General features: G+C 54.6%; 1 protein-coding gene across 1 annotated transcript in view; it reads right to left on the bottom strand.

The window, feature by feature from the left end:
- The window catches only part of NALCN (sodium leak channel, non-selective), a 112469-nt gene that overhangs the window by 19970 nt on the left and 64999 nt on the right, over positions 1–27500 (bottom strand). The window contains exons 17-22 of the mRNA XM_078882778.1: positions 23331–23479; positions 19628–19721; positions 14543–14675; positions 11963–12078; positions 4685–4842; positions 1829–1979 (exon numbers count right to left, since the gene is read on the bottom strand). Of these exons, the coding sequence (XP_078738904.1) occupies positions 1829–1979; positions 4685–4842; positions 11963–12078; positions 14543–14675; positions 19628–19721; positions 23331–23479 (801 nt within the window). The remainder of the gene's footprint in view (positions 1–1828; positions 1980–4684; positions 4843–11962; positions 12079–14542; positions 14676–19627; positions 19722–23330; positions 23480–27500) is intronic.

Genomic DNA, 27500 nt, shown 5'->3' with positions numbered 1-27500 from the left:
CCTCCTCCTCGATGCTGTACTCGAGGTGGACTAGGAGGTGGACTAGAAGGTGGACTAGGAGGTGGACTAGAAGGTGGACTAGTGGGTGGACTAGAAGGTGGACTAGGAGGTGGACAAGAAGGTGGACTAGGGGGTCTCACGGCGCGTATTCTCTTGAGGCACTTCTTGAGCCACATGCGGATGGTCTGCTTGGCCACCTCCTCCTCGATGCTGTACTCGAGGTGGACTAGGAGGTGGACTAGAAGGTGGACTAGAAGGTGGACTAGGAGGTGGACTAGAAGGTGGACTAGTGGGTGGACTAGAAGGTGGACTAGGAGGTGGACAAGAAGGTGGACTAGGGGGTCTCACGGCGCGTATTCTCTTGAGGCACTTCTTGAGCCACATGCGGATGGTCTGCTTGGCCACCTCCTCCTCGATGCTGTACTCGAGGTGGACTAGGAGGTGGACTAGAAGGTGGACTAGAAGGTGGACTAGGAGGTGGACTAGAAGGTGGACTAGTGGGTGGACTAGAAGGTGGACTAGGAGGTGGACAAGAAGGTGGACTAGGGGGTCTCACGGCGCGTATTCTCTTGAGGCACTTCTTGAGCCACATGCGGATGGTCTGCTTGGCCACCTCCTCCTCGATGCTGTACTCGAGGTGGACTAGAAGGTGGACTAGAAGGTGGACTAGGAGGTGGACTAGTGGGTGGACTAGTGAGTGGACTAGAAGGTGGACTAGGAGGTGGACTAGAAGGTGGACTAGTGGGTGGACTAGAAGGTGGACTAGGAGGTGGACTAGAAGGTGTACAAGAAGGTGGACTAGGGGGTCTCACGGCACGTATTCTCTTGAGGCACTTCTTGAGCCACATGCGGATGGTCTGCTTGGCCACCTCCTCCTCGATGCTGTACTCGAGGTGGACTAGGAGGTGGGCTAGAAGGTGGACTAGTAGGTGGACTAGAAGGTGGACTAGTGGGTGGACTAGTGGGTGGACTAGTGGGTGGACAAGAAGGTGGACTAGGGGGTCTCACGGCGCGTATTCTCTTGAGGCACTTCTTGAGCCACATGCGGATGGTCTGCTTGGCCACCTCCTCCTCGATGCTGTACTCGAGGTAGACTAGGAGGTGGACTAGAAAGTGGACTAGGAGGTGGACTAGTGGGTGGACTAGAAGGTGGACTAGTGGGTGGACTAGTGAGTGGACTAGTGGGTGGACTAGAAGGTGGACTAGGGGGTCTCACGGTGCGTATTCTCTTGAGGCACTTCTTGAGCCACATGCGGATGGTCTGCTTGGCCACCTCCTCCTCGATGCTGTACTCGAGGTGGACTAGGAGGTGGACTAGAAGGTGGACTAGGAGGTGGACTAGAAGGTGGACTAGTGGGTGGACTAGAAGGTGGACTAGGAGGTGGACAAGAAGGTGGACTAGGGGGTCTCACGGCGCGTATTCTCTTGAGGCACTTCTTGAGCCACATGCGGATGGTCTGCTTGGCCACCTCCTCCTCGATGCTGTACTCGAGGTAGACTAGGAGGTGGACTAGAAAGTGGACTAGGAGGTGGACTAGTGGGTGGACTAGAAGGTGGACTAGTGGGTGGACTAGTGGGTGGACTAGTGAGTGGACTAGTGGGTGGACTAGAAGGTGGACTAGGGGGTCTCACGGTGCGTATTCTCTTGAGGCACTTCTTGAGCCACATGCGGATGGTCTGCTTGGCCACCTCCTCCTCGATGCTGTACTCGAGGTGGACTAGGAGGTGGACTAGAAGGTGGACTAGGAGGTGGACTAGAAGGTGGACTAGTGGGTGGACTAGAAGGTGGACTAGGAGGTGGACAAGAAGGTGGACTAGGGGGTCTCACGGCGCGTATTCTCTTGAGGCACTTCTTGAGCCACATGCGGATGGTCTGCTTGGCCACCTCCTCCTCGATGCTGTACTCGAGCTGCTCGCGGATCAGCAGCTCCTCCAGCTGCAGGCTCTTGCGGATGTCCACCGAGCGGTACGACAGCATGCTGGGGGGGTGGACACATGGGGGGGGTGGACACACGCGCGGGGGGTGGTGGACACGCGGACGGCAGAGACATGGGGGGTGGGAGACGCGGCATAGAGGGATCCTCGGGTGGACACGCGGGGGAGACAAGTGGTGAGTGAGCGAGTGAGTGGTGAGTGAGTGGTGAGTGGTGAGTGAGTGAGCGAGCGATTGAGCGGCGAGCGAGTGGTGAGCAAATGGTGAGCGAGTGAGCGGTGAATGAGTGAGTGGTGAGCGAGCAATTGAGTGGTGAGCGAGCGAGCGAGTGGTGAGCGAGCGAGTGAGTGGTGAGCGAGCGGTGAGTGAGCGAGCGAGCGGTGAGTGAGCGAGTGAGTGGTGAGCGAGCGGTGAGTGAGCGAGCGAGCGGTGAGTGAGCGAGTGAGTGGTGAGCGAGCGAGTGGTGAGCGAGCGAGTGAGTGGTGAGCGAGCGGTGAGTGAGCGAGCGAGCGGTGAGTGAACGAGTGAGTGGTGAGCGAGCGGTGAGTGAGCGAGTGGTGAGCGAGCGGTGAGCGAGTGAGTGGTGAGCGAGCGATTGAGCGGTGAGCGAGCGAGTGGTGAGCGAGCGGTGAGTGAGCGAATGAGCGGTGAGTGAGTGGTGAATGAGCGAGTGGTGAGTGAGCGAGCGGTGAGTGAATGGTGAGCGAGTGAGTGGTGAGCCAGCGAGTGAGTGAGCCAGCGAGTGAGTGAGCGAGTGAGTGGTGAGCGAGTGAGTGAGTGAGCAAGCGAGTGAGCGAGCGAGTGAGTGGTGAGCGAGCTAGCGAGTGAGCGGTGAGCGAGTGGTGAGCGAGCGAGTGAGTTAGTGAGCGGTGATCGAGTGAGTGAGTGAGCAAGCGAGTGAGCGAGCGAGTGAGTGGTGAGCGAGCGAGCGAGTGAGCGGTGAGCGAGTGGTGAGCGAGCGAGTGAGTGAGCAAGCGAGTGAGCGAGCGAGTGAGTGGTGAGCGAGCGAGTGAGCGGTGAGCGAGTGGTGAGCGAGTGAGTGAGTGAGCAAGCGAGTGAGCGAGCGAGTGAGTGGTGAGCGAGCGAGCGAGTGAGCGGTGAGCGAGCGAGCGAGCGAGCGAGTGAGCGGTGAGCGAGCGAGCGAGTGAGCGGTGAGCGAGTGAGCGAGTGAGTGAGCGGTGAGTGAGCGAGTGAGCGGTGAGCGCCACCTGAGCACGTCATGGAAGGTGACAGCGCTGCCGTTGTGCAGCTTGTCCATCTTGTAGCACGAGTGAGCGAGCGAGTGAGTGAGTGAGCGAGCGAGCGAGTGAGTGAGTGGTGAGTGAGCGAGCGAGTGGTGAGTGAGCGAGCGAGTGAGTGAGTGGTGAGTGAGCGAGCGAGTGGTGAGTGAGCGAGCGAGTGAGTGAGCGAGCGAGTGAGTGAGTGAGCGAGCGAGTGAGTGAGTGGTGAGTGAGCGAGCGAGTGAGTGAGTGAGCGAGCGAGTGGTGAGTGAGCGAGCGAGTGAGTGAGTGAGCGAGCGAGTGAGTGAGTGGTGAGTGAGCGAGCGAGTGGTGAGTGAGCGAGCGAGTGGTGAGTGAGCGAGCGAGTGAGTGAGTGAGCGAGCGAGTGAGTGAGTGGTGAGTGAGCGAGCGAGTGGTGAGTGAGCGAGCGAGTGGTGAGTGAGCGAGCGAGTGAGTGAGTGAGCGAGCGAGTGAGTGAGTGGTGAGTGAGCGAGCGAGTGGTGAGTGAGCGAGCGAGTGAGTGAGTGAGCGAGCGAGTGAGTGAGTGAGCGAGCGAGTGAGCGAGTGGTGAGTGAGCGAGCGAGTGGTGAGTGAGCGAGCGAGCGAGTGGTGAGTGAGCGAGCGAGTGAGTGAGTGAGCGAGCGAGTGAGTGAGTGGTGAGTGAGCGAGCGAGTGGTGAGTGAGCGAGCGAGTGGTGAGTGAGCGAGCGAGTGAGTGAGTGAGCGAGCGAGTGAGTGAGTGAGTGAGCGAGCGAGTGAGTGAGTGGTGAGTGAGCGAGCGAGTGGTGAGTGAGCGAGCGAGTGAGTGAGTGAGCGAGCGAGTGAGTGAGTGAGCGAGCGAGTGAGCGAGTGGTGAGTGAGCGAGCGAGTGGTGAGTGAGCGAGCGAGTGAGTGAGTGAGCGAGCGAGCGAGTGAGTGAGTGAGCGAGCGAGTGAGCGAGTGGTGAGTGAGCGAGCGAGTGGTGAGTGAGCGAGCGAGCGAGTGGTGAGTGAGCGAGCGAGTGAGTGAGTGAGCGAGCGAGTGAGTGAGTGGTGAGTGAGCGAGCGAGTGGTGAGTGAGCGAGCGAGTGGTGAGTGAGCGAGCGAGTGAGTGAGTGAGCGAGCGAGTGAGTGAGTGAGCGAGCGAGTGAGTGAGTGGTGAGTGAGCGAGCGAGTGGTGAGTGAGCGAGCGAGTGAGTGAGTGAGCGAGCGAGTGAGTGAGTGAGCGAGCGAGTGAGCGAGTGGTGAGTGAGCGAGCGAGTGGTGAGTGAGCGAGCGAGTGAGTGAGCGAGTGAGTGAGTGGTGAGTGAGCGAGCGAGTGGTGAGTGAGCGAGCGAGCGAGCGAGTGAGTGAGTGGTGAGTGAGCGAGTGAGTGAGCGAGTGAGTGAGCGAGCGAGCGAGTGAGCGAGTGAGTGAGCGAGTGAGTGGCGAGTGAGTTAGTGGTGAGCGTGTGGTGAGTGAGTGAGCGAGTGGGTGAGTGAGCGAGTGAGTGAGCAAGCGAGCGAGCGAGCGAGCGAGCGAGTGAGCGGTGAGTGAGTGAGCGGCGAGCCCCACCTGAGCACGTCATGAAAGGTGACGGCGCTGCCGTTGTGCAGCTTGTCCATCTCGTAGCACATGTGCTTGAAGAGCAGCTTGTCCTTCTCCAGGTCCACCTCCAGGCGCCCCTTGAGGAGACGGAGCAGGAACTTGACCCTGGAGGTGGGGATCAGTCCCTGGCAGGGGTCACAGGGCAAGGGGGGAGAGGTCAGGGGTCAGGGGTCAATGCTATCTCTATCCCCTCCCCTACGCGCCTCAGATTAGCGCGTTTGGTTATGCACACACAACAACAACAACCGCCATTCGCCACTAAGTGGTGGTGACGTCACCACGACGCTTGTGCCAGGCTAGGTGCACAACTTTGAGGCTGCCACGTGAAGTGTCGAACGCCCGCTGGCAGGAGGTCACGGGGCAGACCCAGCAGGTGCCACGGGTCGACTGACCGAGATGACCGAGATGACTGGCTGATGCACCACCTGTGCCCCCTACTGTGCCAACTTGCTGTGCTTTAGCCACCCGGCGCTCCGCTCGTTGTTGTGAGCGTCGCTCCTCCGCCCTCCGTTGTTGTTGGAGGGCGACTGCCTCCAACTGCCCAGTAGCGTCCTTCACGAGCCTCCTCCACTGAGGCCGATCTTGACACCGCTGGTACCAGTCATCGGCAAGTCCACTCAGCTCCACGTCCTCCTGTACCACATCACTCCATCTCTTCTCTAGCCCGTGCCGCGCCCGTTTAGCCCCCTCGATCCGGCCGAACAAAAGCTGTTTAGGCATGCGGTGGCTGGGCATGCGGGCTACATGACCCAGCCAACGCAGCCTTGCCTGACGGAGGAGCTCACCGATGGGACTTTGCCCAGATCTTTCAAGGACTTGTGAGCTCCTCACACAATCCAGCCTGCAGGTTAAACCCAGGATGGATCGTAGGCAGGCCAGCCTAAATGTTTCCAACCGGCGAAGATGCTCCACTAGGGGGGTCCACGCCTCGCAAGCATAGAGAAGGGAGGGAATGACCGTGGCCGAGAAGACCTGAAGCTTCGTGCGGAGCGACAGACCAGGTAGCTTCCACACAGCGTTACGCAACCGATGAAAAGGATAATGCCGCTCGACTGATTCGGAGTGAGACCTCCGCTGTCAAACCGGAGCCGGTCATAAGGGGCCGTCCATGACGTCACGCGATTTTGGAGGATTTTTGACCCCCCCGTCAGACCCCCCTCAAATATGACGTCACAAAGCTCTGCCCCCCCCCCCCCCCAAAACCATATTTCTATTTTGAAAATAAAAAATGCTTCAAATCGCTTTAAACTATTGTTGTGATTGTAGTGCGTATTTAATGTGGCGCTGCACTCTGATGTTGTAGGAGAAAACATTAATTTAAAAAGGAGGCGTTGGAAAGCTGAAATTTCGCATAAAATTTACTTGAAAATTTTCATCGTCTAACTAAAACTCGCTCGTTGTTGTGAGCGTCGCTCCTCCGCCCTCCGTTGTTGTTGGAGGGCGACTGCCTCCAACTGCCCAGTAGCGTCCTTCACGAGCCTCCTCCTCCACTGAGGCCGATCTTGACACCGCTGGTACCAGTCATCGGCAAGTCCACTCAGCTCCACGTCCTCCTGTACCACATCACTCCATCTCTTCTCTAGCCCGTGCCGCTCCCGTTTAGCTTCGTGCGGAGCGACAGACCAGGTAGCTTCCACACAGCGTTACGCAACCGATGAAAAGATATTGCCGCTCGACTGATTCTCAGTGAGACCTCTGCTGATAAACTGGAGCCAGTCATAAGCACACTGCCCAGGTATGGGAAACTCTCCACTCTCTCCACAACTGCCCCATCACCGATTGGGAGTTGTGGGGGTGGAGTGTCCGATGGTACAAAATAGCCAGGCAGGTGCTTAGTTTTGGTGGGGCTGATGGTAAGGCCCCACCTCTTAGTGGCACGCTCCAGTCTCAGCAGCAGCGTCTCCAACTCCTCCTCTGAATGAGCAGCAATTACCAAATCACACAGGTACACACATACACACACACCCGTACACACACACACGTACACACAGGTACACACACAGGTACACACACACACACACAGGTACACACACACACACGTACACACAGGTACACACACACACAAGTACACACACACACGTACACACAGGTACACACACACACAGGTACACACACACACACGTACACACACGTACACACAGGTACACACACACAGGTACACACACACATACAGGTACACACACGTACACACACGTACACACAGGTACACACACACAGGTACACACACACACACAGGTACACACACACGTACACACACGTACACACAGGTACACACACACACAGGTACACACACACAGGTACACACACGTACACACAGGTACACACACACAGGTACACACATACAGGTACACACACGTACACACACGTACACACAGGTACACACACACAGGTACACACACACACACAGGTACACACACACGTACACACACGTACACACAGGTACACACACACAGGTACACACACACAGGTACACACACACGTACACACAGGTACACACACGTACACACAGGTACACACACACACAGGTACACACACACACACAGGTACACACACAGGTACACACACGTACACACAGGTACACACACACACACGTACACACAGGTACACACACACAGGTACACACACATACACACAGGTACACACACACACACACACACAGGTACACACACACAGGTACACACACACAGGTACACACACACACAGGTACACACACACACACACAGGTACACACACACAGGTACACACACACACACACAGGTACACACACACACGTACACACAGGTACACACACACACACACGTACACACAGGTACACACACACAGGTACACACAGGTACACACACACAAGTACACACACACACACACAGGTACACACACACACACAGGTACACACACACACACGTACACACAGGTACACACACACAGGTACACACACACACACACACAGGTACACACACACACACAGGTACACACACACACAGGTACACACACGTACACACAGGTACACACACACACAGGTACACACACACAGGTACACACAGGTACACACACAAGTACACACACACACACACAGGTACACACACACACACGTACACACAGGTACACACACACACACACACAAGTACACACACACACGTACACACAGGTACACACACACACAAGTACACACACACACGTACACACAGGTACACACACACACAGGTACACACACACACACGTACACACACGTACACACAGGTACACACACACAGGTACACACACACATACAGGTACACACACGTACACACACGTACACACAGGTACACACACACAGGTGCACACACACACACAGGTACACACACACGTACACACACGTACACACAGGTACACACACACAGGTACACACACACAGGTACACACACGTACACACAGGTACACACACACAGGTACACACATACAGGTACACACACGTACACACACGTACACACAGGTACACACACACAGGTACACACACACACACAGGTACACACACACGTACACACACGTACACACAGGTACACACACACAGGTACACACACACAGGTACACACACACGTACACACAGGTACACACACGTACACACAGGTACACACACACACAGGTACACACACACACACAGGTACACACACAGGTACACACACGTACACACAGGTACACACACACACACACACACGTACACACAGGTACACACACACAGGTACACACACATACACACAGGTACACACACACACACACACAGGTACACACACACAGGTACACACACACAGGTACACACACACACAGGTACACACACACAGGTACACACACACACACAGGTACACACACACACGTACACACAGGTACACACACACACACACGTACACACAGGTACACACACACAGGTACACACAGGTACACACACACAAGTACACACACACACACACAGGTACACACACACACACAGGTACACACACACACACGTACACACAGGTACACACACACAGGTACACACACACACACACACAGGTACACACACACACACAGGTACACACACACACAGGTACACACACGTACACACAGGTACACACACACAGGTACACACAGGTACACACACGTACACACACGTACACACAGGTACACACACACAGGTACACACAGGTACACACACAGGTACACACACACACACAGGTACACACACACGTACACACACGTACACACAGGTACACACACACACGTACACACACGTACACACAGGTACACACACACAGGTACACACACACACGAACACACACGTACACACAGGTACACACACACACACACACAGGTACACACACACACACAGGTACACACACACAGGTACACACACACACACAGGTACACACACACACAGGTACACACACACACAGGTACACACACACACACAGGTACACACACACACGTACACACAGGTACACACACACACACACACGTACACACAGGTACACACACACAGGTACACACACACACGTACACACACACACACACACACAAGTACACACACACACACACAAGTACACACACACACACACAGGTACACACACACACACACACAGGTACACACACACACACACAGGTACACACACACACACACAGGTACACACACACACACACAGGTACACACACACACACACAGGTACACACACACGAACACACACACAGGTACACACACACGTACACACACACACGAACACACACAGGTACACACACACAACAACAACAACAACAACAACCGCCATTCGCCACTAAGTGGCGGTGACGTCACCACGACGCTTGTGCCAGGCCATGTGCACCCTGAGGCCACGTGAAGTGTCGAACGCCCGCTGGCAGGAGGTCACGGGGCAGACCCAGGTGCCACGGGTCGACTGACCGAGATGACCGAGACGAGTGGCTGATGCACCACCTGTGCCCCCTACTGTGCCAACTTGCTGTGCTTTAGCCACCCAGCGCTCCGCTCGTTGTTGTGAGCGTCGCTCCTCCGCCCTCCGTTGTTGTTGGAGGGCGACTGCCTCCAACTGCCCAGTAGCGTCCTTCACGAGCCTCCTCCACTGAGGCCGATCTTGACACCGCTGGTACCAGTCATCGGCAAGTCCACTCAGCTCCACGTCCTCCTGTACCACATCACTCCATCTCTTCTCTAGCCCGTGCCGCGCCCGTTTAGCCCCCTCGATCCGGCCGAACAAAAGCTGTTTAGGCATGCGGTGGCTGGGCATGCGGGCTACATGACCCAGCCAACGCAGCCTTGCCTGCCGGAGGAGCTCACTGATAGGACTTTGCCCAGATCTTTCAAGGACTTGTGAGCTCCTCACACAATCCAGCCTGGTTAAACCCAGGATGGATCGTAGGCAGGCCAGCCTAAATGTTTCCAACCGGCGAAGATGCTCCACTAGGGGGGTCCACGTTTCGCAAGCGTAGAGAAGGGAGGGAATGACCGTGGCCGAGAAGACCTGAAGCTTCGTGCGGAGCGACAGACCAGGTAGCTTCCACACAGCGTTACGCAACCGATGAAAAGATATTGCCGCTCGACTGATTCGGAGTGAGACCTCTGCTGATAAACTGGAGCCGGTCATAAGCACACTGCCCAGGTATGGGAAACTCTCCACTCTCTCCACAACTGCCCCATCACCGATTGGGAGTTGTGGGGGTGGAGTGCCAGATGGTACAAAATACCCAGGCAGGTGCTTAGTTTTGGTGGGGCTGATGGTAAGGCCCCACCTCTTAGTGGCACGCTCCAGTCTCAGCAGCAGCGTCTCCAACTCCTCTTCTGAATGAGCAGCTATTACCAAATCATCGGCATACATAACGTGGTTGACCAATAGGGAGCCATCCCTTGATCGCACCCGGGCGTCGATCAGCCTCCCATTATATCTGTACCAAATGGTAATTCCCCCGGTACAGCTATTGAAGGCTTCACGAACTACGCAGTCGAAATAGATGTTAAATAATGTGGGAGCCAGAGGACATCCCTGTCGCACCCCAAGGTGTACAGGGAAAGGCTCCGACTCCCGGCCACGTAGTTTTACCCGGGCCCGCTCACCATCATGAAGGTCCTTAATGATCGTGAGCAGAGGGTCAGGGACTCCGAAAGCACGAAGAACAACCCAGAGCCCAGTCCGACTGATGGTATCATAGGCCTTGACCAGGTCAATAAAGCAGAGATGTAGGTCTTTTTGGAATTCCCTACACCTCTGCTGTAGCAGACGGACAGAAAATATGGCATCTGTGCAGGACCGCCCTTTCCTGAAACCGCATTGGGGCTCCGCAAGCCTCTCCTCAGCGTGCCTAGCAAGGCGATGTTGAATAATCCTTGCCAGGACCTTACCCGGCACACTGAGGAGTGAGATGCCCCTGTAGTTGTTACAGTCGGTACGGTCCCCCTTCTTAAAGAGGGGGACCACCAGGGCATCCTTCCAGTCCTGCGGAACCCGTCCAGTGGTCCAGACTGTTGTTATGATGTCATATAGGGCAGTCTGTGCACAAACGCCACCCTCCCTCAGCATTTCGCTTGGGAGATCATCTCTGCCCGGTGCCTTCCCTGGTCTCAGACTCCGGATCGCCCTCAGTACTTCCTCAACAGCTGGTACCTCAGCCAGCCACTCACAGGGGGTGACCTCTTCCAATATTTGAGGCACCGCAGCCTCAGCAGGGTTATCCCCACTTTGTGCCATGATGTTTTCCTGGCTGAGAGATTTTCCCTCCCCCAGGACCTCACAGAAATGCTCAGCAAATCTGCAAACCAGTTCCTGGGGGTCGGAGATTGGATCACCGTTTTTTCCTCTAATGATGGTAATAGGTGTGGCGCTGCAGGTTACTTTTTTGATGGAGTTACACACACACAGGTACACACACACACACACAGGTACACACACACACACACGTACACACACGTACACACAGGTACACACACACACAGGTACACACAGGTACACACACACACAGGTACACACACACACACACAGGTACACACACACAGGTACACACACACACAGGTACACACACACACACGTACACACAGGTACACACACACACACAGGTACACACACACACAGGTACACACACACACGTACACACACGTACACACACAGGTACACACACACACACAGGTACACACACACAGGTACACACACACACACACACAGGTACACACACACACACAGGTACACACACACAGGTACACACACACGTACACACGAGGGGCAGGGCTGTTGGTACCTCTCTCTTGTCGTCCACCATGTTCCAGGTGATCTGGAAGTGTCGCAGGTCGTTGTAGCTCAGCAGCTGGTCCTCCTCCGTCGAGTAGAACAGCGAGAAGTTCTCCACGATGATGGCTGAGCGCGCACAAAGACAAAGGTCCCCCGCGTAGCCTGTGACCGACTGTAGGGGCAAGTGCTGTTAGCGAGTAGCAGCAGCACCTGTGAAGGCTACCGGCACCTGTGGCACACGAGGGGGTGGGTGGGTCAGCACCACGCCCGGCCGCCTTTGTCTCCCCAGTGGCGATGTTTAGACACACACGGGCACCAGGTATTCATTTGAGGCTGAGTCGACCTAGGGGAGGAGGTCCAAGGCCGGTTCAGATAATCGTCATCGGTGTTGGCCACGAGCGGGAATCGAACCCAGGTCGCCAGGTTCGTAGCGCAGCATAGCGCTAACCACTACACCACCGCTCCCCATACCACCTGTGCACACACACACCTGTACACACACCTGTACACACACCTGTACACACACACCTGTACACACACACCTGTACACACACACACACCTGTGCACACACCTGTACACACACCTGTACACACACACAGACACACCTGTACACACACACCCACCTGTACACACACACACCTGTACACACACACACCTGTACACACACACGTGTACACAAACACCTGTACACACACACCTGTACACACACACACCTGTACACACACTCACCTGTACACACACCTATACACACACACCTGTACACACACCTGCACACACACACACCTGTACACACACTCACCTGTACACACACCTGTACACACACACCTGCACACATACCTGCACACACACACACCTATACACACACACATACGTGTACATACACACACAAACCTGTGCACACACACACCTGTACACACACTCACCTGTGCACACACACCTGTACACACACCTGTACGCACACACACCTGTACACATACCTGTATACACACCTGTACGCACACACACCTCATAATCAACGATTTTTGGGTTTAGATCGCGTTATTTATAAATGTGTCGTAACCCTCCACCACCCGACACGGCCAATCAGCAAAAAAAGTGTCACGTTGACAAAAGACAAATAGTTCACTGCTTTAGCCCACCGGTGTGTTGAAGCGTGAAACCACAACATTTACAATTTGAGTACAACGTTTCGCTGGTAATTGCATCCAGCATCATCGGGCAATTCGCCAGAATGGTGAGGCTCTGCTGTGTCTCCCGTTCTTATATAGAGCAGCAGCAGGGTGACGTCATCATTAACTCATTAACTCATCAGGTGCAAAGATTTGAGGGGGGGGGGGTTATTGTAATTATATACTTGATTAGTAATAAGGCTATTGTTACGATGCGAGTTGTAGATTAGTAATCATTTGGAATGTGTTCCAAATGATTACGATGCATTACAATTCCTTATAAGGGAAACAAGCACTAACTGATTATTAATGTAGCATAATCACAATAGAACACATTCCAAATGATTACTAATCTACAACTCGCATCGTAACAATAGCCTTATTACTAATCAAGTATATAATTACAATAACCCCCCCCCCCTCAAATCTTTGCACCTGATGAGTTAATGAGTTAATGATGACGTCACCCTGCTGCTGCTCTATATAAGAACGGGAGACACAGCAGAGCCTCACCATTCTGGCGAATTGCCCGATGATGCTGGATGCAATTACCAGCGAAACGTTGTACTCAAATTGTAAATGTTGTGGTTTCACGCTTCAACACACCGGTGGGCTAAAGCAGTGAACTATTTGTCTTTTGTCAACGTGACACTTTTTTTGCTGATTGGCCGTGTCGGGTGGTGGAGGGTTACGACACATTTATAAATAACGCGATCTAAACCCAAAAATCGTTGATTATGAACAATATTGGTCGCGAAAGCCTACGTGTTAAGCACACACACCTGTAAACACACCTGTACACACACTCACCTGTACACACACACACCTGTACACACACACCTGTACGCACACCTGCACACACACACACACCTGTACACAGACCTGTACACACACACACCTGTACACACACACACACACCTGTACACACACACACACCTGTACACACACACACCTGTACACACACACACACCTGTACACACACACACACCTGTACACACACACACCTGTACACACACACACCTGTACACACACACACCTGTACACACACACACACCTGTACACACACACACCTGTACACACACACACACGTGGTGCTGCTGGTGGTGGAGGTTGCGCAGGATGCAAGCGATGATGACGACGATGGTGACGATGATGACGATGACGACGATGATGACGATAATGACGACGATGATGGCGATAATGACGATTATGACGATGATGACGATAACGACAATGACGATGATGACAATGACGACGATGATGATGACGATAATGATAACGATGACGATGATGACGATGATGACAATGACGACGATGACGACGATGACAATGATTACGATGACGACGATGACGACGACGACGACGATGATGACGACGATGATGACGACGATGACGATGATGATGACGATGATGACGTTACCGACGAGGAGGTTGAGCATGATGTAGGCGATGATGACGTAGAAGGAGCAGAAGTAGAGCAGCGCCCCGGCGTAGTTGCCGCAGTCCGTCTCCCAGTAGTTGACGCGGCTGGGCGTGCAGAATGGGGGCAGCACCTGCAGACCAGGCGAGGTAGTCAACATCTCCTAGCCACCGTGATGATGATGATGAGAGAGACACAGACCTCCTGTAGACCAGGCGAGGTAGTCAACATCTCCTAGCCACCGTGATGATGATGATGAGAGACACAGACCAGGCGAGGTAGTCAACATCTCGTAGCCACCGTGATGATGATGATGAGAGAGACACAGACCTCCTGTAGACCAGGCGAGGTAGTCAACATCTCCTAGTCACCGTGATGATGATGATGATGAGAGAGACACAGACCTCCTGTAGACCAGGCGAGGTAGTCAACATCTCGTAGCCACCGTGATGATGATGATGAGAGAGACACAGACCCAGGCGAGGTAGTCAACATCTCCTAGCCACCGTGATGATGATGATGATGAGAGACACAGACCAGGCGAGGTAGTCAACATCTCGTAGCCACCGTGATGATGATGATGATGATGAGAGACACAGACCAGGCGAGGTAGTCAACATCTCGTAGCCACCGTGATGATGATGATGAGAGAGACACAGACCTCCTGTAGACCAGGCGAGGTAGTCAACATCTCCTAGCCACCGTGATGATGATGATAAAGACACAGACCTCCTGTAGACCAGGCGAGGTAGTCAACATCTCGTAGCCACCGTGATGATGATGAGAAAGACACAGACCTCCTGTAGACCAGGCGAGGTAGTCAACATCTCCTAGCCACCGTGATGATGATGAGAGAGACACAGACCTCCTGTAGACCAGGCGAGGTAGTTAACATCTCCTAGCCACCGTGATGATGGTGAGACACAGACCTCCTGTAGACCAGGCGAGGTAGTCAACATCTCCTAGCCACCGTGATGATGATGAGAGAGACACAGACCTCCTGTAGACCAGGCGAGGTAGTCAACATCTCCTAGCCACCGTGATGATGGTGAGACACAGACCTCCTGTAGACCAGGCGAGGTAGTCAACATCTCATAGCCACCGTGATCATGATAGTGAGAGAGACACAGACCTCCTGTAGACCAGGCGAGGTAGTCAACATCCCATAGCCACCGTGATGATGATGAGAGAGACACAGACCTCCTGTAGACCAGGCGAGGTAGTCAACATCTCGTAGCCACCGTGATGATGATGATGAAAGACACAGACCTCCTGTAGACCAGGCGAGGTAGTCAACATCTCCTAGCCACCGTGATGATGGTGAGACACAGACCTCCTGTAGACCAGGCGAGGTAGTCAACATCTCATAGCCACCGTGATGATGATGGGAGAGACACAGACCTCCTGTAGACCAGGCGAGGTAGTCAACATCTCCTAGCCACCGTGATGATGGTGAGACACAGACCTCCTGTAGACCAGGCGAGGTAGTCAACATCTCATAGCCACCGTGATCATGATAGTGAGAGAGACACAGACCTCCTGTAGACCAGGCGAGGTAGTCAACATCTCATAGCCACCGTGATGATGATGGGAGAGACACAGACCTCCTGTAGACCAGGCGAGGTAGTCAACATCTCCTAGCCACCGTGATGATGATGATGAGAGAGACACAGACCTCCTGTAGACCAGGCGAGGTAGTCAACATCTCCTAGCCACCGTGATGATGATGATGAGAGAGACACAGACCTCCTGTAGACCAGGCGAGGTAGTCAACATCTCGTAGCCACCGTGATGATGATGGGAGAGACACAGACCTCCTGTAGACCAGGCGAGGTAGTCAACATCTCCTAGCCACCGTGATGATGATGATGAGAGAGACACAGACCTCCTGTAGACCAGGCGAGGTAGTCAACATCTCATAGCCACCGTGATGATGGGAGAGACACAGACCTCCTGTAGACCAGGCGAGGTAGTCAACATCTCCTAGCCACCGTGATGATGATGAGAGAGACACAGACATCCTGTAGACCAGGCGAGGTAGTCAACATCTCGTAGCCACCGTGATGATGATGAGAGAGACACAGACCTCCTGTAAACCAGGCGAGGTAGTCAACATCTCGTAGCCACCGTGATGATGATGATGATGAGAGAGACACAGACCCAGGCGAGGTAGTCAACATCTCATAGCCACCGTGATGATGAGAGAGACACAGACCTCCTGTAGACCAGGCGAGGTAGTCAACATCTCCTAGCCACCGTGATGATGATGATGAGAGAGACACAGACCTCCTGTAGACCAGGCGAGGTAGTCAACATCTCGTAGCCACCGTGATGATGATGATGAGAGAGACACAGACCTCCTGTAGACCAGGCGAGGTAGTCAACATCTCCTAGCCACCGTGATGATGATGATGAGAGAGACACAGACCTCCTGTAGACCAGGCGAGGTAGTCAACATCTCGTAGCCACCGTGATGATGATGATGATGAGAGAGACACAGACCTCCTGTAGACCAGGCGAGGTAGTCAACATCTCCTAGCCACCGTGATGATGATGATGAGAGAGACACAGACCTCCTGTAGACCAGGCGAGGTAGTCAACATCTCGTAGCCACCGTGATGATGATGGGAGAGACACAGACCTCCTGCAGACCAGGCGAGGTAGTAAACATCTCCTAGCCACCGTGATGATGATGATGATGATGAGAGAGACACGGACCCAGGCGAGGTAGTCAACATCTCCTAGCCACCGTGATGATGATGATGAGAGAGACACAGACCTCCTGTAGACCAGGCGAGGTAGTCAACATCTCGTAGCCACCGTGATGATGATGATGATGAGAGAGACACAGACCTCCTGTAGACCAGGCGAGGTAGTCAACATCTCCTAGCCACCGTGATGATGATGATGATGAGAGAGACACAGACCTCCTGTAGACCAGGCGAGGTAGTCAACATCTCCTAGCCACCGTGATGATGAGAGAGAGACACAGACCTCCTGTAGACCAGGCGAGGTAGTCAACATCTCGTAGCCACCATGATGATGATGATGAGAGAGACACAGACCTCCTGTAGACCAGGCGAGGTAGTCAACATCTCGTAGCCACCGTGATGATGATGATGAGAGAGACACAGACCTCCTGTAGACCAGGCGAGGTAGTCAACATCTCGTAGCCACCGTGATGATGATGATGAGAGAGACACAGACCTCCTGTAGACTAGGCGAGGTAGTCAACATCTCGTAGCCACCGTGATGATGGTGATGATGAGAGACAGACCTCCTGTAGACCAGGCGAGGTAGTCAACATCTCGTAGCCACCGTGATGATGATGAGAGAGACACAGACCTCCTGTAGACCAGGCGAGGTAGTCAACATCTCGTAGCCACAGTGATGATGATGATGAGAGACACAGACCTCCTGTAGACCAGGCGAGGTAGTTAACATCTCCTAGCCACCGTGATGATGGTGAGACACAGACCTCCTGTAGACCAGGCGAGGTAGTCAACATCTCATAGCCACCGTGATCATGATAGTGAGAGAGACACAGACCTCCTCTAGACCAGGCGAGGTAGTCAACATCTCATAGCCACCGTGATGATGATGGGAGAGACACAGACCTCCTGTATACCAGGCGAGGTAGTCAACATCTCGTAGCCACCGTGATGATGATGATGAGAGAGACACAGACCCAGGCGAGGTAGTCAACATCTCATAGCCACCGTGATGATGAGAGAGACACAGACCTCCTGTAGACCAGGCGAGGTAGTCAACATCTCCTAGCCACCGTGATGATGATGATGAGAGAGACACAGACCTCCTGTAGACCAGGCGAGGTAGTCAACATCTCATAGCCACTGTGATGATGATGATGAGAGAGAAACAGACCTCCTGTAGACCAGGCGAGGTAGTCAACATCTCCTAGCCACCGTGATGATGATGAGAGAGACACTGACCTCCTGTATACCAGGCGAGGTAGTCAACATCTCCTAGCCACCGTGATGATGATGATGAGAGAGACACGCAAACTCCACATATACAGCAGCACGGATGGAACCCACGACCTCCTGCAGACCAGGCGAGGTAGTCAACATCTCATAGCCACCGTGATGATGATGATGAAAGACACAGACCTCCTGTAGTCGACCAAGGGGCGGCCAAGGACCCGCTCAGATAATCGTCACTGGTGGTGTTGGTGGTGGCCAAGAGCGGGAATCGAACTCGGGTCGCCGGGTTCGGAGCGCAGCGGTAGCGCTAACCGCTGCACCACCGCTCCCCCCACACACGCACAGACACACACGTGCACAGACGCACACACACACACGAACACGCACGAACACAAACATGCACACGCACACACACGGATGCACACGCACGGACACACGCACGAACACACACACGCGCACACACGAACATGCACACACGCACGAACACACACACGCACACACACACGCAACACACACAATCACACACACTCACACGCGCACACGCGCACAAACACACGCACAAACACATGCACACACACCAACACACACACGCACACGCGCACAAACACACGCACACACACCAACACACACACGTACACAAACACACGCACAAACACACGCACACACACACGCACACGCGCACAAACACACGCACAAACACACACACGCATGAACACACACACGCACAAACACACGCACACACACGCATGAACACACACACGCACACACACTCGCACACACGCACAAACACACGCACACACACGCACACACACATACACACGCGCACAAACACACGCACACACACCAACACACACACACGCACACACGCACAAACACACACGCACACACGCACACACACACACAAACACACGCACAAACACACACAAACACACGCACAAACACACGCACACACACACACACGCACACACACGCACGCGCACACACGCACGCTCACACACACACGCGCACAGACGCACACACACAGTCAGCACACACACAGTCACACACACACACACAGTCACACACACAAACACACACACGCGCACACACACACACAGTCACACACACATACACACACACACGCACCGCCCGACCCACTCACCATGCAGTCGTGCATGATCTTGTTCCAGTCCTCGCCGGTGACGATGCGGAACAGCACCGTGATGGCCTTGCCAGCCGTCGAGAAGTTGGCGTGCCTGAGAGACCGCCAAAACAACAACTACAACTACAGGGCCGCAGAGCTCGGAGAAGTGAGTGTAACCCACTCTCTAGCATGCGTGGAGTTGGCTAGACACTTCACTGTAGGATCGCAGAGCTTGGAGAAGTGAGTGTAACCCACTCTCTAGCATGCATTGGGTTGGCTAGACACTTCACTGTAGGATGGCAGAGCTCGGAGAAGTGTGTAACCCACCTCTAGCATGCGTGGAGTTGGCTAGACACTTCACTATAGGATGGCAGAGCTTGGAGAATGAGTGTAACCCACCTCTAGCATGTGTGGAGTTGACTAGACACTTCACTAAAGGATGGCAGAGCTTGGAGAATGAGTGTAACCCACCCACCACCACTCTCTAGCATGCATGGAGTTGGCTAGACACTTCACTATAGGATGGCAGAGCTTGGAGAATGAGTGTAACCCACCCACCACCACTCCCTCGCATGCGTGGGGTTGGCTAGACACTTCACTATAGGATCGCAGAGCTCGGAGAATGAGCGTAACCCATCCACCACCACTCCCTAGCATGCGTGGAGTTGGCTAGACACTTCACTATAGGATCGCAGAGCTCGGAGAATGAGTGTAACCCATCCACCACCACTCCCTCGCATGCGTGGGGTTGGCTAGACACTTCACTATAGGATCGCAGAGCTCGGAGAATGAGTGTAACCCATCCACCACCACTCCCTCGCATGCGTGGGGTTGGCTAGACACTTCACTATAGGATCGCAGAGCTCGGAGAATGAGCGTAACCCATCCACCACCACTCCCTCGCATGCGTGGGGTTGGCTAGACACTTCACTATAGGATCGCAGATCTCGGAGAATGAGTGTAACCCACCCACCACCACTCCCGAGCATGCGTGGAGTTGGCTAAACACATGACTATAGGATCGCAGAGCTTGGAGAATGAGTGTAACCCACCCACCACCACTCCCTAAGATGCGTGGAGTTGGCTCTACACTTCACTATAGGATCGCAGAGCTCGGAGAATGAGTGTAACCCACCCACCACCACTCTCTAGCATGCGTGGAGTTGGCCAGATATTCTACTATAGGATCGCAGAACTCGGAGAATGAGTGTAACCCATCCACCACCACTCCCTCGTATGCGTGGAGTTGGCTAGACACTTCACTATAGGATCGCAGAGCTTGGAGAATGAGTGTAACCCACCCACCACCACTCCCTAAGAGGCGTGCAGTTGGCTAGACACTTCACTATAGGATGGCAGAACTTGGAGAATGAGTGTAACCCACCCACCACCACTCCCTAAGATGCGTGGAGTTGGCTAGACACTTCACTATAGGATCGCAGAGCTTGGAGAATGAGTGTAACCCACCCACCACCACTCCCTCGCATGCGTGGGGTTGGCTAGACACTACACTATAGGATGGCAGAGCTTGCAGAATGAGTGTGACCCACCCACCACCACTCCCTAAGATGTGTGGAGTTGGCTAAACACTTCACTATAGGATCGCAGAGCTCGGAGAATGAGTGTAACCCACCCACCACCACTCTCTAGCATGCGTGGAGTTGGCCAGATATTCTACTATAGGATCGCAGAACTCGGAGAATGAGTGTAACCCATCCACCACCACTCCCTCGTATGCGTGGATTTGGCTAGACACTTCACTATAGGATCATAGAGCTCGGAGAATGAGTGTAACCCACCCACCACCACTCTCTAGCATGCGTGGAGTTGGCTAAACACTTCACTATAGGATCGCAGAGCTTGGAGAATGAGTGTAACCCACCCACCACCACTCCCTAAGATGTGTGGAGTTGGCTAGACACTTCACTATAGGATCGCAGAACTTGGAGAATGAGTGTAACCCACCCACCACCACTCCCTAAGATGTGTGGAGTTGGCTAAACACTTCACTATAGGATGGCAGAGCTTGGAGAATGAGTGTAACCCACCCACCACCACTCCCTCGCATGCATGGGGTTGGCTAGACACTTCACTATAGGATTGCAGAGCTTGGAGAATGAGTGTGACCCACCCACCACCACTCCCTCGCATGCGTGGAGTTGGCTCTACACTTCACTATAGGATCGCAGAACTCGGAGAATGAGTGTAACCCACCCACCGCCACTCTCTAGCATGCGTGGAGTTGGCTAGACACTTCACTATAGGATCGCAGAGCTTGGAGAATGAGTGTAACCCATCCACCACCACTCCCTCGTATGCATGGAGTTGGCTAGACACTTCACTATAGGATCGCAGAGCTTGGAGAATGAGTGTAATCCACCCACCACCACTCCCTCGCATGCGTGGGGTTGGCTAGACACTTCACTATAGGATGGCAGAGCTTGGAAAATGATTGTAACCCACCCACCACCACTCTCTAGCATGTGTGGAGTTGGCCAGATATTCTACTATAGGATCGCAGAGCTCGGAGAATGAGCGTGACCCATCAGTGGTCCTCAACTAGGGGGTACGCGGACCCTGTGTGGGTACGTCGCAATGTGCCAGGGGGTAATGTGGATGTCATTTGTAAACGTGTGAAATCATATCGTACATTCGGATTCAACGGTGAATATTCGATTACGCGAATCTACCCACAAATCCAAAATATACAGCAGCAGCAGCAGGCATCGTCAGGGTCAAGGATCGAACCCACGACCTCCTGTACACCAGGCGAGGTAGTTAACATCTCCTAGCCACCCTGATGATGATGAGAGAGAGAGACGCAGACTCCAAATATACAGCAGCAGCAAGCATCGTCAGGGTCAAGGATCGAACCCACGACCTCCTGTAGACCAGGCGAGGTAGTCAACATCTCGTAGCCACCGTGATCATGATGATGATGAGAGAGAGACGCAGACTCCACTTATACAGCAACAGCAGGCATCGTCAGGGTCAGGGATCGAACCCACGACCTCCTGCAGACCAGGCGAGGTAGTTAACATCTCCTAGCCACCGTGATCATGATGATGAGAGAGACACAGACTCCAAATATACAGCAGTAGCAACAGCAGGCATCGTCAGGGTCAAGGATCGAACCCACGCCCTCCTGTACACCAGGCGAGGTAGACAACATCTCCTAGCCACCGTGATCATGATGATGAGAGAGACACAGACTCCAAATATACAGCAGTAGCAACAGCAGGCATCGTCAGGGTCAAGGATCGAACCCACGCCCTCCTGTACACCAGGCGAGGTAGTTAACATCTCCTAGCCACCGTGATGATGATGATGAGAGAGACACAGACTCCAAATATACAGCAGCAGCAGGCATCGTCAGGGTCAGGGATCGAACCCACGACCTCCTGTGTACCAGGCGAGGTAGACAACATCTCCTAGCCACCGTGATGATGATGATGAGAGAGAGAGACACAGACTCCAAATATACAGCAGCAGCAGCAGCAGGCGCTGCACTCTGATGTTGTAGGAGAAAACGTTTATTAAAAAGTCTATTTAATTAAGTAGAACGTGTTGTCTATATGTATTTAAAGTTGCTCATTTTGATGTGACGTCACATTTCTCAAACTCCCCCCCCTCCCCTCGTCACACATCGTCACAAATGTCTGACCCCGCCCCCCCCCCCTTAGGTGCGTGACGTCATTTATGGGCGGCCCTTTGAGCTCACCGGTTGATGTTCTCGCCGTACTTGACGGTCCCGAAGAGGACGACGCCGGCAAATGCGTAGCAGAGCAGCAGCAGGAACATGCCCACGATGATGAAGAAGCTCTTGTACATGCTGACCACCACGGTGAGCAGCAGCATCTTGAGCGTGGCCTAGAGACACGTGGGGGTAGAGAGACACGGGGTAGACACGGGGAGAGAGACATGGGGGGAGAGACACGGGGGGAGAGAGACACGCAGAGAGAGACACGATGATGAAGAAGCTCTTGTACATGCTGACCACCACGGTGAGCAGCAGCATCTTGAGCGTGGCCTAGAGACACGCGGGGGTAGAGAGACACGGGGGGAGAGAGACACGCGGGGAGAGACACGGGGAGAGACACGCGGAGAGAGACGGGGGGAGAGAGACACGGGGGGAGAGAGACACGCAGAGAGAGACACGATGATGAAGAAGCTCTTGTACATGCTCACCACCACAGTGAGCAGCAGCATCTTGAGCGTGGCCTAGAGACACGCGGGGAGAGAGACACGCAGAGAGAGACACGTGGGGGAGAGAGACACGGGGGGGGGGAGAGAGACACGGGGAGAGAGACACGCAGAGAGAGACACGATGATGAAGAAGCTCTTGTACATGCTGACCACCACGGTGAGCAGCAGCATCTTGAGCGTGGCCTAGAGACACGGGGGGAGAGAGACACGCGGGGAGAGACACGGGGAGAGAGACACGTGGGGAGAGAGACACGGGGGAGGGGGGGGGGGAGAGAGACACGGGGAGAGAGACACGGGGTGAGAGAGACACGATGATGAAGAAGCTCTTGTACATGCTGACCACCACGGTGAGCAGCAGCATCTTGAGCGTGGCCTAGAGACACGTGGGGAGAGACACGGGGGGAGAGAGACACGCGGAGAGAGACACGGGGGAGGGGGGGGGAGAGAGACATGGGGAGAGAGACACGCGGGGAGAGACACGATGATGAAGAAGCTCTTGTACATGCTGACCACCACAGTGAGCAGCAGCATCTTGAGCGTGGCCTAGAGACACGTGGGGAGAGAGACACGCGGGGAGAGACACGGGGAGAGAGACACGCGGGGAGAGAGACACGGGGAGAGAGACACGGAGAGAGACACGCGGGGGAGAGACGCGGGGAGAGAGACACGGGGTGAGAGAGACACGATGATGAAGAAGCTCTTGTACATGCTCACCACCACGGTGAGAAGCAGCATCTTGAGCGTGGCCTAGAGACACGTGGGGAGAGAGACACGCGGGGAGAGACACGGGGGGAGAGACACGGGGAGAGAGACACGCGGGGGAGAGACACGGGGGGGAGAGAGACACGGTGGGAGACACGCGGGGAGAGACACGGGGAGAGAGACACGGTGGGAGACACGCGGGGAGAGAGACACGGGGGGAGAGAGACACGTGGGGAGAGACACGGGGAGAGACACGGGGAGAGAGACACGGTGGGAGACACGCGGGGAGAGACACGGGGAGAGAGACACGGTGGGTGACACGCGGGGAGAGACACGGGGGGAGAGACACGGTGGGAGAAAGACACGTGGAGAGAGACACGGGGAGAGAGACACGGGGAGAGAGACACGGAGGGAGAGACACGGGCGAGAGACACGGGGAGAGAGACACGCGGGGGAGAGAGACACGGGGAGAGAGAGACACACGGGGAGACAGACACGGGGGGAGAGAGACACGCGGGGAGAGAGACACGGGGGGAGAGACACTGGGAGAGAGACGCGGGGAGAGACACGCGGGGAGAGACACGGGGAGAGAGACACGGGGAGAGAGACACGGGGAGAGAGACACGGGGAGAGAGACACGGGGGGAGAGAGACACACGGGGAGACAGACACGGGGGGAGAGAGACACGCGGGGAGAGAGACACGGGGGGAGAGACGCGGGGAGAGAGACGCGGGGAGAGACACGCGGGGAGAGACACGGGGAGAGAGACACGGGGAGAGAGACACGGGGAGAGAGACACGGGGAGAGACACGGAAAGAGAGACACGGGGAGAGAGACACGCGGGGAGAGACACGGGGAGAGAGACACGGGGAGAGAGACACGCAGGGGAGAGAGACACGGGGAGAGAGAGACACACGGGGAGACAGACACGGGGGGAGAGAGACACGCGGGGAGAGAGACACGGGGGGAGAGACACTGAGAGAGAGACGCGGGGAGAGACACGCGGGGAGAGACACGGGGAGAGAGACACGGGGAGAGAGACACGGGGAGAGACACGGGGAGAGAGACACGGGGAGAGAGACACGGGGAGAGACACGGGGAGAGAGACACGGGGAGAGAGACACGCGGGGAGAGACACGGGGAGAGAGACGCGGGGAGAGACACGCGGGGAGAGACACGGGGAGAGAGACACGGGGAGAGAGACACGGAGAGAGAGACACGGGGAGAGACACGGGGAGAGAGACACGGGGAGAGAGACACGGGGGGAGAGACACGGGGGGAGAGACACGGGGAGAGAGACACGGGGGGAGAGACACGGGGAGAGAGACACGGGGAGAGAGACACGGGGAGAGAGACACGGGGGGAGAGACACGGGGGGAGAGACACGGGGAGAGAGACACGCGGGGAGAGACGCGGTTGGAGAGAGACGCGGTTGGAGAGAGACACGTGGGGAGAGACACGGGGAGAGAGACACGGGGGGAGAGACACGGGGGGAGAGACACGGGGAGAGAGACACGCGGGGAGAGACGCGGTTGGAGAGAGACACGGGGAGAGAGACGCGGGGGAGACGCGGTTGTGGTGGTGGTTGTGGTGGTGTTTGTTGTCGTGGTGGTTGTGGTGGTTGTGGTGGTGTTTGTTGTGGTGTTTGTTGTGGTGTTTGTTGTGGTGGTTGTGGTGGTGTTTGTTGTGGTGGTTGTGGTGGTGTTTGTTGTGGTGGTTGTGGTGGTGTTTGTTGTGGTTTTTGTTGTGGTGGTTGTGGTAGTGGTAGTGTTTGTGGTGGTGGTTGTGGTTGTGGTGGTGTTTGTTGTGGTGGTTGTGTTGGTGGTTGTGGTGGTGTTTGTTGTCGTGGTTGTGGTGGTGGTTGTTGTGGTGGTTGTTATGGTGGTGGTTGTGGTGGTTGTGGTGGTGTTTGTTGTGGTGGTTGTTATGGTGGTGGTTGTGGTGGTTGTGGTGGTGGTGGTTGTGGTGGTGGTTATGGTGGTGTTTGTTGTGGTGGTTGTGGTGGTGGTTGTGGTGGTGGTTGTGGTGGTGTTTGTTGTGGTGGTTGTGGTGGTTGTTGTGGTGGTGTTTATGGTGGTGGTGTTTGTTGTGGTGGTTGTGGTGGTTGTTGTGGTGGTGTTTATGGTGGTGGTGTTTGTTGTGGTGGTTGTTGTTGTGGTGGTGGTGGTGTTTATGGTGGTGGTGTTTGTTGTGGTGGCGGTTGTGGTGGTGTTTGTTGTGGTGGTTGTTGTTGTGATGGTGGTGGTGTTTATGGTGGTGGTGTTTGTTGTGGTGGTGGTTGTGGTGGTGGTGTTTGTTGTGGTGGCGGTTGTGGTGGTGTTTGTTGTGGTGGTGTTTGTTGTGGTGGTTGTTGTTGTGGTGGTGGTGTTTATGGTGGTGGTGTTTGTTGTGGTGGCGGTTGTGGTGGTGTTTGTTGTGGTGGTGGTGGTTGTGGTGGTGTTTGTTGTGGTGGTGGTTGTGGTGGTGTTTGTTGTGGTGGTGGTTGTGGTGGTGGTTGTTGTTGTTGTGGTGGTGGTGTTTATGGTGGTGGTGTTTGTTGTGGTGGCGGTTGTGGTGGTGTTTGTTGTGGTGGTGGTTGTGGTGGTGGTTGTTGTTGTTGTGGTGGTGGTGTTTGTTGTGGTGGTGGTTGTTGTGGTGGTTGTTGTGGTGGTGTTTATGGTGGTGTTTGTTGTGGTTGTTGTGGTGGTTGTTGTGGTGGTGTTCATGGTGGTGTTTGTGGTGGTTGTGGTGTTGTTTGTTGTTGTGGTTGTTGTGGTGGTTGTGGTGGTGGTGGTTGTTGTGGTGGTTGTGGTGATGTTTGTTGTGGTGTTTGTTGTGGTGAATGTGGTGGTGTTTGTGGTGGTGTTTGTTATTGTGGTTGTGGTGTTGTTTGTTGTGGTTGTTGTTGTGGTGGTTGTGGTGGTTATGGTGGTGGTTGTGGTGGTTGTGGTTGTGGTGGTTGTGGTGGTGGTTGTGGTTGTGGTGGTTGTGGTGGTGGTTGTGG

This window comes from Lampetra fluviatilis, chromosome 67 (genome assembly GCF_964198595.1).
Source record: "Lampetra fluviatilis chromosome 67, kcLamFluv1.1, whole genome shotgun sequence".
In the NCBI taxonomy this organism is placed as follows: Eukaryota; Metazoa; Chordata; class Hyperoartia; order Petromyzontiformes; family Petromyzontidae; genus Lampetra; species Lampetra fluviatilis.
Note: the sequence above shows the minus strand (reverse complement) of the source record. Positions and strands in the feature narration are given on the sequence as shown.